The 20,167-nt window shown below is 37.8% G+C and overlaps 1 protein-coding gene across 3 annotated transcripts in view; it reads left to right on the top strand.

Moving 5' to 3' along the window:
* COL4A1 (collagen type IV alpha 1 chain) overlaps positions 1-20,167 on the top strand; it is a 161,894-nt gene that overhangs the window by 47,966 nt on the left and 93,761 nt on the right. For 2 of the 3 annotated variants that reach the window (XM_087886329.1, XM_034426848.3), the window contains exons 4-14: positions 88-132; positions 2,358-2,402; positions 2,509-2,571; positions 2,649-2,702; positions 2,870-2,896; positions 4,907-4,990; positions 6,600-6,662; positions 12,492-12,527; positions 14,884-14,925; positions 16,902-16,991; positions 17,643-17,678. In XM_087886329.1, coding sequence (XP_087742455.1) covers positions 14,890-14,925; positions 16,902-16,991; positions 17,643-17,678 — 162 coding nt within the window. In that variant the 5' untranslated portion in view covers positions 88-132; positions 2,358-2,402; positions 2,509-2,571; ... (4 more) ...; positions 12,492-12,527; positions 14,884-14,889. The remainder of the gene's footprint in view (positions 1-87; positions 133-2,357; positions 2,403-2,508; positions 2,572-2,648; positions 2,703-2,869; positions 2,897-4,906; positions 4,991-6,599; positions 6,663-12,491; positions 12,528-14,883; positions 14,926-16,901; positions 16,992-17,642; positions 17,679-20,167) is intronic. The other variant, XM_087886327.1, reaches the window with a different exon arrangement.

Below are 20,167 nucleotides of genomic sequence, written 5' to 3'. Positions count from 1 at the left end.
AAATGAACCTTATGCCAAACATTAACTTGCAGAATGGTACTTGAAATCCTGATAACAATAAACAAACAAGTTTGTATCTCTCTATAGGGTGATACTGGAGAACCAGGACTACCAGGAACAAAAGGAACTAGAGTAAGTTTGCATGAAACATTTTTGCTGCTATACATATCATGCTAGTTGTGGTTTGTGTAATAAGCCATAGTAGCCTGGTTTACATAACACTCCAAACCATTAGTCATGAATTACGAATCACAATAACTGGGTGCATGTAACACACTAGGTTATAATCAAATACACTGCATTCTGCTCAGTTTTCAGTTTTTTAAAAGTAGCATTGAACATGTTAGTCATTCTTAATTTGTTGTATTTATTACATGGTAATGTGCATGACACTTTATAGAGCACAATTAGCAAGTTCCAAGTGTTTATAATTACTTTTTCATTTTCTTACTAGAATGCTGTTTGATCTACTTAATGGTAATCAGTGTTAATGCTGAATGATGTGAAAATGACAGTGAAGTAGCTATTTACACTTAAATCTTACTGGGCAAAGGTGTCATTTGATCTGTTGTTTGCAAGTAAGAACAAGAAAGTATTCAACAGTTTTTAGCTAAACAATCTAGCTAAAATATTTAAAGAAGAATGAAATATACTTCCATTAAAAAAATGAGAATACTTTGGTGGCTTAAATATCTTTTGGCGGTTGGGATCTGAAGTTGCAGTGCTCAAGGATTGTCAGAGAATAAATGCTTCTCTGAGTTTAGAAGTTCATGCAAGTGCCTCATGATAGCATCTACCCACCTTGTTTATCAGCCTCTGTTTCAACTGATTTCGATTTTCCCAGCATCCGAAAAATTGATTATATCTTCTCAAGTGATTGCAGGTAGCCCTTACTTGAAGCGGTAAGATTTTTCATCACTAAGCAATGTCATAAAGTATAACATCACATGACCATGCCTCTTGGCAAAAGCAGTTCCAATAGACCCCGGTTACAATAGTTAAATGAATCACCATTGATTGTAATGCAAGGACTTCACGTAACCACGATTTCTGGCATCTTGCCAGCTTCCCAATTCACTTTGCTTGCGGAAAGCCTGCAGAAAAGGTGGCAAATCGCAACCATGGACTGAGGGACATTCAATAGTTAGAAATCCAGGCCGGTTGCAGAGCACTTGACCCATGATCATGAGACTGTGGGGTACAATGATGGCTGTAACATTGAGGATTGGTTGTAAATATTACTCATTCAGCATCATCCTAAATTCAAACAGGTACTGGCTTCTGGATGAGAAAAATGGCAGATAGACATCTCTGAAAGTGCAGAGACAACAAAGTGGTAATAATGCAGCAATAACCAATGGACTGGTAGCAAACTCAGTCCAATAGAACTTCTTTGGACAAGGTGAGGATGAGGGAGCACTCACATATGCACCAGATGGCAGGACAGGGTTTCTCCCATAGTCTGAGCACTGGGAGATGAGGGAAACCATCAAGCCATTAAATGTAGCACAGCCTTAAAGAACATTAGATTAGTCAAATCTCACTTTTGGATCTACAATTAATGTAAAGTTAAAGAGGTCTTTCAAAGAACCAGACAAATTTGGAGTATTAGAACTTACAATGAACTTTGAAAATGTTGAGTAAATAAAACAAAACAAGCCTGAGATTTTGTGAATACAGTATGAAAATGGGACAGTTCAGTAACCTAAAGCTCCAGTAGGGAAAAGGAACAGTGAAACTTGCAAAATAACAGACACTTCATTTCAAAGTATCTTTGAGGAATTAGGAGAGAAACTTACAACTAAATTCACAGCAATAATTTCTATAGTTCCAACATATTTCTTGAAGACTTTAAAGAAGTTAAAAATGTCAAAGACGAGGAAGAGAAAAATCTCAAAAAATATAGAAATATTGAAAAATAAAGAAATGGTGGAATATAAAACAGAGTTAATTGTTAAAGTGGAATTATAAATGTCAATGAAAAACAACCAGGACAAGGATATTATTCCTGGATTTAATTCTGGAAACCCTTAATGGACTTTTTGCCAATACTTGGCAATGGTGTTTTGGAGGGGAATGCCGATGGAGTTCAGAATTACAAAAGCGGCATCATGACATCACGTCCTTCCCCTGTTCTATATGTGTTACGATGTTCATACTAACATGAAAGGGCAGACCTTATGGTACAGCACTACTTTCATCTACTTTTATTAAAACTAAAACTAAAAAAAATGGTTGAGAATGTGACTGTTGTTATATGTGTTTCTGACGGTTTAAAATGTCCCTCATGAATGTTGAGGAGAAACTATTTCTTGAGAAACTATTTACATTCTTTTTATCATTTCCTCAAATCTTAGGGTCCCCCTGGTTCAGCAGGCTATCCTGGGAATCCTGGCCTTCCGGTGGGTATAAAACCAAGGTTGCAGTTGAATCACAGTTAAGGTTTTATTTCAGTAGGAATAACCTACTGACCACTGTTTGCTTTTCTGTATCCTTTCTGAACCTCAGGGCATCCCTGGAGGAGATGGCCCCCCTGGTCCTCCTGGGATCCCAGGATGCAATGGAACAAAGGTAAACTGTTTTAAACAAGTATTTTGAAGCTCTTTTTAAAAATCCATAAATTAAAGACATTTTTTCTCTTCCATTAGGGAGAAAGAGGTCCTCTTGGCCCACCTGGCTTACCTGGCTTACCTGGCAATCTCGTAAGCATTTTAAAATCATTTGTTTTAACTGAAATCAAAACAAGTATAACAAAAAAATAAATATGAAAATTGATGGCTCAGTTTGCAATTCATAATTTAATTGTGTAACTTGATAATTAAAACATCTGGCTATTTTTAAATTTCTCAGACAATGTTATATTTTCTAGGGACCTCAAGGAGTTCCAGGAATAAAGGTACATTTTCTAGTTAAGAATATACCTATCATCTATTGTTTACATGATATGTGGATTTGCTACTCTAACAGAATTCAAAAAATCATTTGTTCAATTGGTCATAGGGAAAAAACCCTAACATCCATAGAAGGTTACGCATTTGGGCTAACTCAAAATGTCACAGAATAATGAACAGCTTGATTTATTAAAGAAAACCAAGAGTTGCCTCTCATTGTAAAAACAGAAAGGAAAAACCAGTTTCCTGGATGATGTTGCCTGAGCAATAGGTTCTCCTCTCCCTTGTAAAATATTAGCAGTCCTTATGTTGCCGGTTCTAAATTTGGAGCTAGCATCCTTTCCTCTCTGAGAACAAAGAATCAATTGCCTTATTGGATTTTTTTTTCTTTTTTTGGAAAAACATACTTCATTTCTCTTTGGGGAAAAAGGAGCTGCAGAGAACACACTCTGATTGGAAGTGGGGCCTGATGCAAGTTTCCTGCTTTTAAAAATAATCCCCTTTCCTGAGGTTTTTAATGGGCCATTTACCACAAAAGAAGCCATGAGGCAAATATAATGACAGAATATGTCACAGGAAATAAGAATAGACCTTCATCCAGACTGAGGAAAGATTCCAGTTGGGAGCTCTGCATGAGTATCTTTTTTTTCCAAAGAAAAATGGTCAGTTTCTTTCATTATGACAGACTGCTCCATTGCTCCAACCATACTGTAAAATTCTTTCCAAAAGAAGCATTTTTGTTCAGTTACAACTTTTCCATTGAATTCACAGGAAGGATTGGAAGAACTACGTAGTTTAGCATTGAGAGGAGGGCTCCACAGTAGGCACCTATTTTTGCTCAGGTTCTGTTTAAACATATATCAGATAGGTGGGTCAAAGATCTCACCTGTGGTTTTCATGTAGAATTGCTGAAACACTATTAAAAAAAAGTCCAGTTCTCAAAAAATAAGGAGAATCATCATTTTTTTAAATAAAAGGATGCAACTAATGGAACCGGTCAGCTCCCTTTTGCAACCAATAATTTTGTCCCTCTTTTGTACATTTTTAAAGTTTACTATCAATCTGAAGGGCAAGTAGAATAGCAATAGCACTTAGACTTATATACAGCTTCACAGTGCTTTCCAGCCCTCTCTAAGCAGTTTACAGAGTCAGCATATTGCCCCCAACAATCTGGGTCCTCATTTTACCGACCTCAGAAGGATGGAAGGCTGAGTCAACCTTGAGCCTGGTGAGATTCTATCTGCCAAACTGCTGGCAGCCGGTGATCAGCAGAAGTAGCCTGCAGTACTGCTGTCTAACCACTGCAGCTCTTAAAGAAAAAGAAGTATAAAAGATAACAATAGCAAGAGCACTTAGATCTATATACCACTTCACAGTGCTTTACAGCACTCTTTAAGCGGTTTACAGAATCATCATATTGCCCCATCAGTCTGGGTCCTCATTTTCTTGACCTCGGAAGGATGGAAGTCTGAGTCAACCTCAAGCTTGATCAGGATTGAATTCATGGCTGTAGGCAAAGTCAGCGTGCAATATTGCATTCTAACCACTGTGCCACCAGGGGTTTTAAAAACTTCCATGGGACAAAAAGTATTGTATAACTAGATCAGGACTGTCAAACTCCCAGGCCAGATACGTCACACACTGGCCATGCCCACGCCCAAAGTCCCAATACATCACGTGATGCTGCCACAATGACATGAGTTTGACACCCCTGAACTAGATAATAATTAGATTTCTGTTTTATCTCTATTTCTGTCTTGTCCATGTCTTGTTCTTTTGGTGAAGAAGAACAAGAAAAGAAAATCCATCTTAAAGACCTCAAAAAGTTTTCTTGTTATTTTGCAATATTTTAATGAAATCCTTAAAAATCTTAATATAGCATCAAATGTAACATTTAAAATTAATTATGATTATTGATAAGTTAAAGTACTCAATTTTCACTCAAACAGGTGAACAGCAGCAGCAATGCTCTTGTACTAATTGTAAACTATTATTTTTAAATCTGTGTTATATAGGGAGACCCAGGAGAAATTGTTGGAATCCTGCCAGATGGTTTTCAAAAGGGTGAGAAAGGATTGCCTGGGCATCCTGGATTACCAGTAAGTTTTATTCTAACTAGCAAAGTTCACAATTTTGATAAATGGTGGGGTGATGAGAGGAGGCAAAGGAGAATCTTGTTTGTTATTGTAGAAACCTTGGAGAAGGGAGTGACTTGCATTTCTATACCCTCTGTGGATCATCTTTACCCCCCTAAATCCATCAGAAAAACAGAATTGAAAAGTTAGGAATATAAATAGCAAAATACCATATAACTCTGCAGAAGTGAAGGGGCATAGAAGAATCTACAAAGATAGGAGATACTTGGACTGCCCCGATCAACTTTAGTATCCTGGGCATGTTGCTTCCTTTGAGGATCTGGACTAATCTGGAAAGAAATTTTGAAGTCCTGATGGATAATTTAATGGAAATATTCACCCAAGATATGGCAATTGTGAAAAGGATAATATCAACACTAAAAATTACTAGGAGAGAGCTTGACATATTCTGTCTGTGATGTGGATACCAATGAATGAACATATTGGGCACAATTTTGTTTGCCCCATATTAAAGAAAATAGTTTAGGACTGGAAAAGATAATGAAGAAAATAATCAGAATTAATTATCTAGTGGTTGAGTGCCATTTGTATAAAGGCTAAGATATGCCTTTATATGCCAAAGATGCCTTTGAATATCACCATTACAGCAATGTCAGAGATTACAATGAGACATAAAGGGGAAATGAGCTAAATTTTGGTTTGATTGGCCAAGATGTATCCCAACTTATCACCTAATTGTTGGAGATGTAACTATAAACCCAGAACATTCTACCATATGTGGTGGACGTGCCCCATCACAAGGAAGTATTGGTGTCAAATTCAAAAATGGTTGGAAGAAATTACAAAGCAAAAAATAGATTTGAAACCTGAATTGTTTTTATTAGGACCTGAAAATGAATAAAAACCTTAAATACATTATATTGCACATACTTATCGCAGCAAGAATCACATTCGCAAAAAATTGGAAACAAAAAAATATACCGTCAGACAAAACTGTAATTAGGAAAATTCTAGAATGCGCAGAGATGGATAAAATGACTATGGAGTTAAAAGAGAGAGAGGATTTGGAGTATTATGAAATATGGAATAAAATGTACAGTTGGCTAGAAAATAGAAATCAGAACAAGAAATGTTTAACTTAATATTGATGAAACTTAAAGTAACTGAACAACATTAAATAAATAGAGGTAAATATAAACGAATATAAATGTGTAGATAAGAACAAATGAATATTATCATGTGTATATATATACTGTATATATGTCGGAGTAATGCGATTATTCTACTATAGAGTAGTAAATAGAAATGATAGAATAGAGAACTACAAAAGCAAAGTACGTAAGTTGATATGAAATGCTGTAAAATTACCATTAATGTTATGTAATGTTCAATATATTATGTTTTGACATGTTTTGTTTTTATATATGTGTGATTGTTTTTTGTGTTGTTTTTAAAGATAAACTGTTTAATAAAAATTATTTTTTTTAAAAAAAAATTGTTTCAGCTTGGTTCCTGAGCCATGTTCAAGTGTAGGAAACTATGACATTGTATAGCAAAGTGGCTAAGAAACTGTGTTACTGATATCATTTCTCAACCTTTTTTTCATACCCAGGGAGGACCTGGACTTCCAGGTGCTACTGGCCCTATCGGACCACCTGGACCTCCTGGAAGACAAGTAAGTGATCAGCTTCAGAGGTTTTAAACTGCATATTGCAAGAATTCATGATTTCAATTAGATGTCTAAATTTATCCCTAATCTAAATTTGTCCTCCAACTATAGGTATATTAAACATGCATTAGGTTCAGCTAGATCTCACATCAGGTGATTTCAGAGAATTCCCCTTTTTTTGAGGCAAAGCAACATTTCTCCAGATGGACCCAAATGGAATTGATATTACCCTGAACAATCTCAGAACAATTTCAATATTTTAATGGTCTATAGAAAGGGTGATTATAGGTTTGCAAAATGTATGTATATGAAAAATGCCAAGGCAGGGAAAAATCAATATTGAACGACTGAGCCATCCCTCCTTTCCCTTCTTTGCACCAACCTTATATCCAGCCAATGCCACGAGACCCTGGCTTTTAGAGGGAGGGGTAAGCCATGAAGCAGAAGATGGGAGTTCTTGCAAATGGGAAGGTGACCCATTCCACAGCCCCATACGAAGCACTGCAGAACTGTCATTTAAGCAGGTCCTGTGAAGCAAGAATCTAACCACTTAACCTGCTTAGCTTAGCTTGGCTTTCCAAGACAGTCACAGAATGAATTATTTAGTAGTGGGAACATGCAAATGGAAGAGTGAGTCAAAATTGTTCATGCTCCTTTCCAATATCTTATTCTTTCCATAAATCTTCATTCCAACAAACTCTTATTCCAGTATTGAAAATTTTACGATATTATATTTTTCATCCTCGCTCCTTTTGAATAAACTTTTTTCACTTATTCTTTCTGTTATTGTATCTTATGTCATGCTAGGTCTTTTTTCTCTCTTCCCCAACATTAGGTCTTATTAGAATAGATAAGGTTTTGATTCAAGTGCTATGGCTGCATGGCACTTTAAATGTGATTCTGAAAAAGATGCTTTGATGTTCAGGAAGTACAAGCAGAGCATCTGTCTCTAATTCTTCAAAGCAACCATAATTTTGATGCAGACTTGTACTATGTTTGGACTCCTGCATAGTCCAAGGCCTCCATTCAAAATTATTTCTGAAGTACTGCATAGTCCTACTGTGTATCAGTATTGCAATTATGATGTTCTATGTGGTGTGCAGAGTGTTTAAATGTGTCATAGAGTGTGTAAGTTGCAAATTATATTCTGTATTATGATATATTATGAATTCAAGCCAACATTTGATTATTATTCAAAATATTATATAAAGAAATGTAAGAAATCCCTAATTATAAAACAACATGGTGGCAAAGAGAGAGAAGATAAGGGAAAAGCTGCTGCTGCTGCACTACCAATATCCCAATTTCCACTCCTCAGAAATTATTAAATGGCTTTTGCAGGTAAAGGCAGACTTGGCAGCTTTAGATCATCTTTGAATTGCTGCTAGTGAGGCTGTGCTCTTAAGACAATCACATCTCTGGGATGGATACAATGAAGAATTACTTTAACAGTCTGAATTGCTCTCATAGAAGAAGATAATGCAGTACTTGTGGAGAATAAGCTAGCAAATATGTATGAGAACCAGCAGATAGTCTCTCAAAAATCCCCCTACTTCTATGCTTGTGATTGTCCCAGGTTGATATACTGTAGGGTATCTGGATTACATAAAAAAGACAAACTAGGGTAGAAGCAGAACTCAGCTAAGTTACCCACCATATAGCAAGAAAGAGCTGAAGAGAGAAGAAGCCCAGGAATGATACTGGCAGAAGTTATGTCTGCATTTGAAAAAGCAGCAATAGGTCCTGCTATGGAAAATGCCATAAGGCAGCAAACACAATACTGGCTTAGTGTGGCAGCTTCTCCGCTTCTCCAGGATAGCCATTATGAAATAGGAGTAGTACAATATGGGGCTGTTGCATTTGGTCTAAGACAGAAGTAAAATTATAAAAGTACAAAAGCAAAAAGTAAAAGTAATTTTGTAAAGTATCAAAAACTACTGGGGCAGGAAAACAACATGATCCAATACATCAATTCAGAAAGGAATAATAAAAGAGAATATTCACAGAAGTCCAAAACATCAATAGTGAGGAAAGTCCAAGATTTTCAAGTTCTTTGCAAGAGGGAGTAATGGAGCTATAGATTTCAATTACTGGAAACAGGAAGATAACTCTTTTATACCATAGGCCTTCTAATCGTTTACAAGATTAAGAGAGAATTTTTGGTCCTGCAAAGTCTTTATTTTAAATCAGTGCTATGAATCATGAGCTGTATTTTTCTCCTGAAGACCTGATTATTCTAAACTGAATAATAATGATAAAGAATACCACAAATAGACTTCTACAACCACATAGGAGAAAAAAACAAGAGTCATCTAAAACATACAATGTAAGAACTACAACAACCACTATGTAGGACAAACAGACAGAAGACTGAGAGAACACTTTCATGAACATCAACTGGCAGTCAGAAGACATTTATTTATTTATTTATTTATTTGTTTGTTTGTTTGTTTGTTTGTTTGTTTGTTTGTTTGTTTGTTTTAATTTGTATACCGCCCTTCTCCAGCAGGACTCAGGGCGGTGAACAGCCAGAATAAACAGAACATACAAAATTTAAAAACTGTTTAAAAATAATTAAATATTTTTGGCTGCAATTTAAAACAACCCAATTAAAATCAATTAAATTTAACCAAAACAGTGGGATCAAGCCAGCCCGGCTAGGTGAAATAAATAAGTTTTCAGGGCCCGACGAAAAGTCCGGAGGTCTGGTATTGTACGTATTTCTGGGGGGAGGTTGTTCCAGAGGGCGGGCACTGCCACAGAGAAGGGTCTCCCCCTGGGCGTTGCCAGCCGACATTGTCTGGCGGACGGCACCCTGAGGAGGCCCTCTCTGTGCGAGCATACTGGCCGGTGGGAGGCTATTGGTGGCAGAAGGTGGTCTCGTAAATACCCTGGCCCTAAGCCATGGAGCGCTTTAAAGGTGGTCACCAACACCTTGAAGCGCACCCGGAAGACCACCGGGAGCCAGTGCAGCTCGCGCGGGAGAGGTGTCACATGGGAGCGCCCCGTTGCTCCCATAATCCCCCGCGCGGCCGCATTCTGGACCAGCTGGAGGCTCCGGGTGCACCCCAGGGGGAGCCCCATGTAGAGAGCATTGCAGTAGTCCAAGCGGGAGGTGACGAGTGCCTGAGTGACCATGCGTAGGGAGTCCCGATCTAGAAAGGGACGCAACTGGTGTATCAGGCGAACCTGATAAAAAGCCCCCCTGGCCACGGCCATCATATGCTCTTCTAAAGACAGCCGTGCATCCAGGAGGATGCCCAAGTTGCGAGCCCTCTCCGTGGGGGCCAGTGATTCGCCCCCAATAACCAGTGATGGCACCAGCTGGCTATATCAGGACGCCGGAAGCCACAGCCACTTGGTCTTGGAAGGGTTGAGTCAGAGCCTGTTTCTACCCATCCAGGTCCGCACGGCCTCCAGGCACCGGGACATCACTTCAAGGGCATCGTTGGGGTTGCCTGGGGTGGAGATGTACAGCTGGGTGTCATCAGCGTACTGATGGAACTCCACCCCGAAGCCACGGATGATCTCACCCAATGGCTTTACATAAATGTTGAACAGAAGGGGCGAGAGGACCGACCCTTGCGGCACCCCACAAACAAGGTGCCTCGGGGTCGACCACTGCCCCCCTGTCAACACAGATTGCGACCGGTCAGAGAGGTAGGAGGAGAACCACCACAAAACGGTGCCCCCCACCCCCAGCCCCTCCAATCGGCACAACATGATACCATGGTCAATGGTATCAAAAGCCGCTGAGAGATCTCATAGGACCAGGATAGAGGAGCAACTCCTATCCCGAGCCCTCCAGAGATCATCCACCAACGTGACCAATGCCATTTCTGTGCTGTACCCAGGCCTGAAACATGACGAAAGTTCTTTAATTTCACAACATATAGACAAATTTAACCATAGTTTCAGTTGGGAAAATGTGACAATCCTAGATCAGGCCAAGTCCAAAAATGCCAGGGAATTTCTAGAAGCTGGCACTCTGACAAAGCAGCCATTAAAAGACACAACCAAGACTGCCCCCACCCACATGAACAGGCAAGACACCAGAATATAAACTGACAGCAAACACCACTCCTTACCAGCACTGATGATGTTACCTAGTTAACGGTAATGAAATGTCTGCAAGAAAAGGACCCCTCAATATATATCATTGACAAAATCATGATCAGTCAATTGCAAAAGACAGTTTTACTTGAAACAGTCTACATCCTGTGATGATACTTTTAACGCCATCAAAGAACAACATCTGCCTATCCCAGGTGCTTGGGAAGGTCTTGATAGATGGATAAAAATACCAAATCTAGTCTAAACAACTGTGGAACCAACCATAATAAAAATATAGTAAATCTATATGTCTCCTGACTCTCGATGACTTTTGCTGGCTATATGATACAGTATAAATGACTGGTACATGATATAAAGACTGTGGCTCCCTAAAAATATGGCATTGGAGGGGGGATATGGACCATACTGAGAACCATTTAATTAAAATCACCTTGCAGATTGGCACTAGGTTCATTCTTGCCAAGTTTATGAAAGAAATATACAAAACAAATAACTAGTTCCTAAAATAAATCAAGACTATATGGAAAAAATGGCAAAGCAGTTTGTATTTCACCATGACTCCTATTGCTAGACATTTTTGTCTTTCTCTTGGGAAGTAAACATTAAAAATAAATCATAGAGGAGAAAAATATATAAACTGCAATCCTATGTTTCCTGGAACTTCATAGCTTTGATCAGAATTTGCTTAGAATCCACTAACCAAATATGTGTTCTCAAGAACAAAACAAACAAAACACATATGAGACTCATTTTTGTTTCCAGTTTGGGAAAATGCTCACAGAACTTATTTTACAGAAAGAACAGTATCAACTTCCTGTGTTCACTTATAGAAGAACAGATAAAAACCAATGTGAAATCTTTTATGGAGAAGAAATAAGAGCGCTAAAAAATTTAATGGTGCAATTATAATGCAACTCTACTCCATGAAATAGCCATCCACACAGAAACAGAACAACTGTAAAGCAGTATCTCTGGTGCTAACAACTCTTTAAAGATATGATGGTGTAGAATACTAAAGCCATTGAGAAATCCAAGATGACTATTTAGGTTCTAACCTGCCATCTCACTCTTATCAAAGAAAGAAAGGACAATCATGGCAGTTTCTACCCTCAATCTGGCTTTAATCAGCATTGAAATGAATTCAGAAAAGTCATCATCTAAAAACGCTTCACTCAAGTATCTTCTCAAGCAAAGAAGATGTTAGCAACCAGCCTGTAATGTTTCTCCACTCCTGGCTAGCTTTTGCAATAAAAAAAAAATTTCCATGTCTCACCAATTGTTATTGCAGAAATGAGTGTAAGAACACAGTTTGGAATATTAAGGTAGTCAGTTGAACTTGAGAGTTATCAACATTCTTGGATCTCAAGAACTGGAATGCATCCAAGACTTTTAGAGAAATTAATGTTCTATCCTTTACCAATAATATGTAATTGATTGTGATGTCCATACCACTAGGTATAAAAAAAAAGAGTGACTATCAATTTCTGTTTTGATAAAGGTTGAAGAAGAGAAGAAATATATAACAGTAATGGTACAAATAGGTTTTAAAACAAAATAAATTTTAAACACTTCCATGCTTTTTATGAAAATGTTTGAAATTATTATTCTTTGCCTGAATAGAATTGCTGGCTGTCATGAGATAGCATTTTGCTCAGACCAGATGAAAGAAGCAGCATGAAATGAAAATCCTACTTATAAAGAGTTCATTCATTAATGAAATAAATATAACTCAAAGAATTAATAAAATATTTAATTTTACAGGGTTTTCCAGGGCCACCTGGACCTCCAGGTGAGAAGGTAAGGCTGGCTTCTTTTGCACTTTTATTCAGTATAAATTATCTGAAAAAAATAATCAAAGTACAAATATTTATTTAAATATTTTATAGAGATTGATGGACAAAACAATCTAAATTAACTGAATAACACTACAGAATAACAAAGTTGGAAGGGACCTTGGAGGTCTTCTTGTCCAACCCCCTGCTCAGGCAAGAAACCCTGTACCATTTCAGACAAATGGTTGTCCAATCTCTTCTTAAACTTCCAGTGTTTGAGCACCCACAATTTCTAGAGGCAAGTTGTTTCACTGATGAATTGTTCTAACTGTCAGGAAAGTTCTAGGTTGCTTCTCTCCTTGATTAGTTGATCCATTGCTTCTTGTCCTGCCTTGAGGAGTTTTGGAGAATAGTTTGACTCTTTCTTCTTTGTGGCAACCCCTGAGATATTGGAATACTGCTATCATGTCACCCCTAGTCCTTCTTTTCATAAGACTAGACATATCCAATTCCAGCAACGGTTCTTTATATGTTTTAGCCTCCAGTCCCCTAATCAACTTTGTTCCTCTTTTCTACACTCTTCTCTGCACACTACATATAATCTGTGATACATAAATGCTAAAAAACAGCCAGAAAAAGAAACTGAAAAGACCTGTATAATCCAAGACTGAGTACTTCGAGGAAAATTGGCTCCTTTGCTTAAAAATTACTTGTCTTGCTATGAGTGCCTCTTTTAAAATGGTCAGTAACTCACTAATTTTGAGATATGGTAAAGGAGGCAGCTAACACAATGAGAAGTAGCAGACGTAGTCATCCACTTTGCTCTTGAGAAGCAGAATCCACTTTGTTTGGCAAAGCAGCTTTGAAATGGGGTTGTGATCAAAGCAAAGCGTCCCTTTGAAGCACCATATGGTCTTATGGGAGTTCACATGCCATAAGCTGCCTAAAGAGAAGTATTCAGAGCCTCCAAATTAGTGGAGGTGCACCAGTTCCTGGTAGTACTGCAAATTTAACAATTACAATATACTTTTTAAAGTAGGGATAAATATCTGATATTGTCTCTTCTACAGAAGTTAATTTCAATAATGAAAATTAAAAATACAACAATGAAATATTTCTAAAACAAAGTATTTGTTGCTATAATGCCATATTATTTTTATAAGAGTGATTTGAACCAAGCTTGAGCAGTGTGGTGACCTAGAGGTGGAACTCTCACCTCACAATCAGGAGACCGTGAGGGTGATCCTGGGTAGCAGAAGATATTTCTCTCTCTGGACCAGGGGTGTCAAATTAAAGGCCTGCAAGCCAGATCTGGCCCACAGGATGCTTAGATCTGGCCTGCAGGGCTGCCCTGGAAACGGCAAAGGATGGGCCCATGGTGCCTCTGCCCGTGAAAACGGAGCTAGCAAAACAAACTAAACACAAAACAAAAGGAGAAATGTTTTGCATATGAGCATGCAAGAGGGGACAGGAAGGGAGAAAGGGAAAAAGGAAAGAAAAAGAAAAGGAAGGAAGGATGGGGAGAGAGCAAGGAAGGAAAAATAAGGAAAGAGGGAAAGGAAGAAGAAAGGAGAAGGAACAGGGAAGGAAGGAACGAAGGAATAAAGGAAGGAGATTATAATGAGAGTGAGGGAAGGTCTGAGGGAAGTCCTGCCTTAACACTTGGCCACCACAGGTGCCCCCTGACACGAGTGACATTGAGCTGGCCATGTCCACCCTGGCCATGCCTACCCCAGCCACTCCTACCCCAGCCACATTCCCCCAACCCTCCCGAGATCAAACACAACCCTGATGTGGCCCTCAATGAAATCAAATTTGACACCCCTGCTCTGGACTCAAAGAGAAAATATCTGCTGTGAGCTCCACATAGGCATCAGGAAAGGCATCCAGCCATTTAAATGCTCAGTTCCATTCAATTGCCTTGACTCCACCGTGATGCAAGGAATTACAGAGTCTTTAAAAAAAAATGAACCTGATCTTGCCCTTGAAAAGGAAATAAGAGTCTTGGTCTATCTAATGAAAAAAGTGGAGCACGAAAGATTCAGGGTTTGCTTGTAGTGGAGTTTAAGGATGACAGTGATGGCAGCTTTAGGACAGGATGAGGCACATTCATAAAGAAAGGAAGATATTAAACTTACTGATCCTGGAAGCTATATCTTATATCCAGGATCAGACAAATCACGAAAAAGAGGAGAGAACTCTTGCCATCTTGGGTTTCCCAGAGGCATTTGCTGGCTTTGACATCAGCAGAAAAAGGACTCTGGGTTAACCCTGCAGAACTGTTTTATTCATTAAAAAATGCCCCCAAAGTATATTTGCAAACAATAGTTACTTCAAAGGTGACTTTTATTTTATCAACTGCCTCTTGTTTGTATCACCAGGGTCAAATGGGCTTGGGTTTCCGAGGTCCACCAGGGGAAAAGGTAAGATTGCTCTTTTGAAAGTCATAAGCACAGGCAACGTGCTGGCTTCTCTGCAGGCTGAAGGCTCCTCTATTTTACCTCTTGTTTAATCCCAGCCTCACTTACTGAAAGAAACTTACACAAATTCAGAAGAAACCTGTCATGGAATCCACTATTATTGAATGTTAGCCAGCCACATGAAAGTATGTTTTTTTTTTAATGAAATATACACACCAAGAACAGGGATAGCAGCATTTGGCTGTGCATTGGCTTCATGGCTGTGGAGATTTGGTTCTCTCTGAATGGTCAGTAAGAGAGTGATCACAGAGTTACTACAACTAGAATTAGGCTGCACTATAAAAGCTAGTAAACTGGGGGAATCAAGCTTATGCTATTGGATGTATAAGTGGGTTTTAGGGCCAGTTGCTGCTCTGACTGTTCTTAAAACATTGGGTTTAAACCTAATCTTCAATTTTAATTACAGTATTGCTTGTAACAAGGGTAAATTCTGGCAGGATTCTTTCTCTGAGAATAAGTTCTTAAAGTATTCAATGTATTCATAAGCTATATCAACATAGGGGTTAAGGTGTTAAAAACCAAAAGTATTCTGAACAGCTCCAAAAGATGTTCAAATGGAGTAACTTGTCAGCCAAATGACAAATGTAGTTCAGTTTAAATAAGCATAAAATGATGAATATTGAGGCCAAGCCCCCTAAATTCACATGCATACATATATATATAAAAAAAATAGAAGAGCGCAATTAAAATGATCAAGGAGCTCAAGCAAAATGTTCCAGTTCAAAGCAGCTAAGGGGAGATTTGATGACGTGCATGCTAACATGGAGCATGGAGAAAGTGGGCAGGGAAAAATAATCTTCAAAATGCTACGGCCAGCTACCATCTAAGTCAGTGGTGGGTTTCAAATTTTTGTCTTACCAGTTCTGTGAATGTGGCATGGCTTGGTGGGTGTGGCTTGGTGGGCATGGCAGGGGAAGGATACTATAAAATCTCCATTCCCTCCCCACTCCAGGAGAAGGTTACTGCAAAATCCCCAGTTGGGAATTGGGAGGCAGAGAATAGATGGGGGTGGGGTCAGTCAGAATTTTTACTACTGGTTCTCCGAAGTACTCAAAATTTCCGCTACCGGTTCTCCAGAACTGGTCAGAATCTGCTGAAACCCACCTCTGATCTAAGTATGATTTAAAACATCTACTACATGCATGCACATGCACATGCACACACATATACACACACACCATCTTAGCCAAAAGGCCAAGAAGCCAAAAGAATTATTTCTTCATGCAGCACATAATTAATGTGTCACTGAAGTAGACATGATTTAAATGTGGTGTCCTGGGGGTATGTGCAAAAGTTGGGAAACTAAAAGAAGTTTGAACTTTTTTTTGGAGATTCAACGATTTTGAAGATTCTGTGATGTTTAAAATACAAAAGTTCCATTACACCTTGTATCAATATGATTTTTTTTTCTCTGTATCCATTAACGTTAGTAAGCCAATGTGTTGGGGAATTCAGAATACTCGTGAAATTACATTTTGACTACTTAGTTGTATTGCTTTTGGAGAAAAGTATTGCTCCATTATATAGTTTTTAATATTGAAACGTCTATCTACATCTGTGGGATCTGAGGCAGCTGATATACAAACTCTATGTGAATCAATTATTGCATAAAATACAGTATATTTCAGAAAACCTTTAGAAAATCACTACAGATTCATTATTTATGGAGATTGCATTGTCTTTTATTGCGTACCGTGTTATCTCCTGAAATGATGGGACTGGACAGAGATAATTTAATCTTTAATGAGTATATCTAATTTGCCTGAAGAAGATTAACTTAAAAGCAAAGCAATGCAACATTTGAAGTGAAGAGAATTTTTAAAATGATGTACTTCCCCAAGTTTTTTAAACTACAGTAAGTAAACTACAATGTCTTTTGCTGATTCATTTGCCAATCTGTTTATTGGGGATGTTTGCAGGGTGAGCGTGGGATCGTGGGTCCCCCTGGTCGCCCTGGAATAGATAGCCACGGTGGAGCGAAAGGGACCACCATCATACAGGGAGACAAAGTAAATATGCACTTCTTATTTCTCTTCATTACATTGTTTTAGAAGCTGCCACTTATGATGAGGATTAATGACAAAATAAAAGTTTAAATAAACAATGTGAGCACCATCCATTTTCTATCTATGTTCATTTGTAAATTATATCTGGAACACTTGCTTATTTTCAACTTGTTCACTGCCATCATCTCTTAAGACAGATGGGCTTTGTAAAATAAGGAAAGCAAAATAAAAGACCAATTTAGCCATTCCAGTTATAAGAAATGCTGTGGACTGTAGGTTAGAAAATCCATAGTACAGATTAAAACCAACAAAAGTTATATTAATTAAATGTCTAAATCCGTTACTATATTGCAAAGTAAAAAAAGGGTTTTTTATTCAGCTTCAAAAGTGACTTGAGATTTAATTCTGCTCTGAAGTTGCTCAGCATGTTGTCCTAAGGATTTCAGAACCTGGTCACTCAGAGTTTAATGCTTAGCAAATCTATGTTACATTTAACAGTTTATAATAACCAGATATGTTGCATGGTTGAGATTTCTGGGGGAGGGGGGGCGTGTGGCATAAATGTATGCTTATCTAGATTTGGAAAATGCATTTTGTAGACATCAATGGTGCTCTACTATAGTAATTGGCTGTTTGTTTTTTAAATTCTAATAGGGTGATCCTGGTGAAAAAGGTGAAGATGGCATTTCAGTAAGTGTAAATCTTTTGTGATCTTCTGTTTCTCACATCAAACTAAATAACACAAAAACAAAAAAAATGAAACAATATTTCAGGTCCCCTAAAATGCAAAAAGAAAAAAAAATCTGTGGGAAAAAGGAAAGGAAAAACAAGGATTGGAAATTTATCTCAGGAACAAAAAACTCTAAAACCAGATGGCTTAAAAATCCTCTTATTTGCCTCTCCATCAAAATATAACAAAGCAAAAAACAAACTAGCAAAAATAATTCAATTTCAACGTTGACTCACCATATATATCAGCAATCCATTGCTGCAAGGCAAGTATAGATTCACCCTTCTGATATTGTATAAAAATGTTTTTACCCTGTCCCTATGCAGAAAAATGCCACAGTTCTGATGTCTTGATAGATTCCATGTGTTGGGAACATTAGCCAAGCAAAATATTTGTGTTCTTAACTAACAGTGATCAAGCTAAGGTCATGTTAACAACTGTTTTAATTCCAGCCTCAAATATGGCAATAGTAGGACAAGTTAAAACTATATGAAATAACATTGCAAATTCTGAATAATAGCATGCAAACCTTATTAAACATTTTCTGAAGCATCCTATATCCATTAAACAGAATTTTCAGTTTTATTAGTCTAATTTTAAGATCAAAAGAAATGACTTTTACATTCTTTATTGGGAGCTTCAGTTTATTTACAAAACAGGGCTATCAAGCATATTATTCTAAAGTTTGTGTAATTAACCAATGCCAATTTCATGAACTTCTTTCAACTTCTCATCATAAAACAAGGTTTCCATCTTAGGAACTTGAAATAAATCTTTCAAAGGCTCTAGTGGTCATGGAGCTTTAGAGGGAGTGATGCTTCAGGAGCAAATAATCCAAATCCAAATCAAACTTTAATTTTAAATTCTACAAGAGTAATAAAAACAGCTTTATCTAAACATAGCTGGTTTTATCTAGTCTTTCTATCAGGCTCTGGTTGTCTGTCCATCATCATTAAGGGGAAATATCAAAAGTAATCCCAGAACAAAGAAGGATATCAGTAGATCACAAAATAGTTTTCAAGTTGAGCCCAAATCGGGTTGAATTCTAAAATTCTATATTTCAATCAATAACTAAAGTTTAATTTTAATTTTAAAGTTAATAACAGCAACTTTATTATTGTCAGTAATCAATTAATGAAAATGCCCTTTAGTTAATTTTGAGGGGTTATAAAAAGAAAACAAAAAACCCCAAAAGAAGCATTAACCATCACCAAAAAAGTCTTGCTGCCTGATTCACTGAAGATGTAAGAAGAGTGAAGTCATCAAACACACAGTAGCCATGATTGCATACCATCTGTTCTCTAGTTGCCTACCAGTTGTTTCCTTACCAAGGGTTCCTTAGTAAAGTAAATCAAGGGTCATTCCAGGGTCCCAATAACTGGAAAGATTTCCCAGAAACAACAGTATCAGCAACTGGGTGATCAATAATAAGACTAAAGCATCATCAGAATCACCAGAATCTCTGAATTCTGAACATCTTAATTGGTCCTCCAGCTTTGTAGAGAACGTTAGCTACACCAGTAGAAATCTCACACTGATTTACTTGATTACTTCCAAGTCATCTGTAATGGACTGTGAGAATAACCTTGCAAAACAGAAGAGAGAGTTATAGTAGAGACAATGGCCTGATAAATGAAGTCTGAGTCCTCAGGAGAAATGAGAATAGAGAAAGTGTCTCAGAAGTGTCAGCCCTCCTAGGTAAACCAGACAGAAAACAAAAGCAGATGAGCTAATTCTACTTTATTATAAGCCTACATTAACCAAATCTTGCAAATCTGAAAGTACAGATCTCCTGCCCTTACTTTTAAGAGACTGACCAATCAGGGTGGGTCAGGGGTGAAATCTAAAAATTTTCACTACCAGTTCTGTGGGCGTGGCTTAATTAATGGGCGTGGCTTCGTGGTCAGGTGGGCGTGGCCAGGTCGATGTCACTTCTTTGCCCTTTTTTAACCTATAAAACACAACACAACACAACTGGCTCACCCACAATGTAAAAGCAGCTGTGCTAGACCCAAAATGGCCCCTGAAACAAGCAGGAACCTCACACAGCCACAAAAAGTCCAAAAAACCAACTTTCACACTTTACACACACAAAATTCCACATACAGCTTTGTGAGATTTTGTATGTTTGTGTAGTTAGAGTGAAACCTGCACAAAATATTACTTTATTTTATTTTATTTTTATATAAAAGCAGCTAAATTTAAAACTTCCTAAACTTTAAATGGCTAGGTCTAAAAAAAGAACAACTAAAAAAAACCCCAATTAACTATTTTTTTTTAAAGCTTCCAAAGGGGAAAAAAACTTACTGGGCAAGGCAAGCAAGCAGGCAGGCAGGCAGGCAGGCAGGCAGATAGAACTGCTTACCGATGAGCTTGATTGCAAGCAGGAAGATTCAGTTGCTTGCTGATGCAATGGATTGCAGGGATTACAGCAAGCGAAGCAAAGCAG

The sequence above is a fragment of the Pantherophis guttatus genome, chromosome 1 (genome assembly GCF_059756535.1).
Source record: "Pantherophis guttatus breed Tessera chromosome 1, ASM5975653v1, whole genome shotgun sequence".
In the NCBI taxonomy this organism is placed as follows: domain Eukaryota; kingdom Metazoa; phylum Chordata; class Lepidosauria; order Squamata; family Colubridae; genus Pantherophis; species Pantherophis guttatus.
Note: the sequence above shows the minus strand (reverse complement) of the source record. Positions and strands in the feature narration are given on the sequence as shown.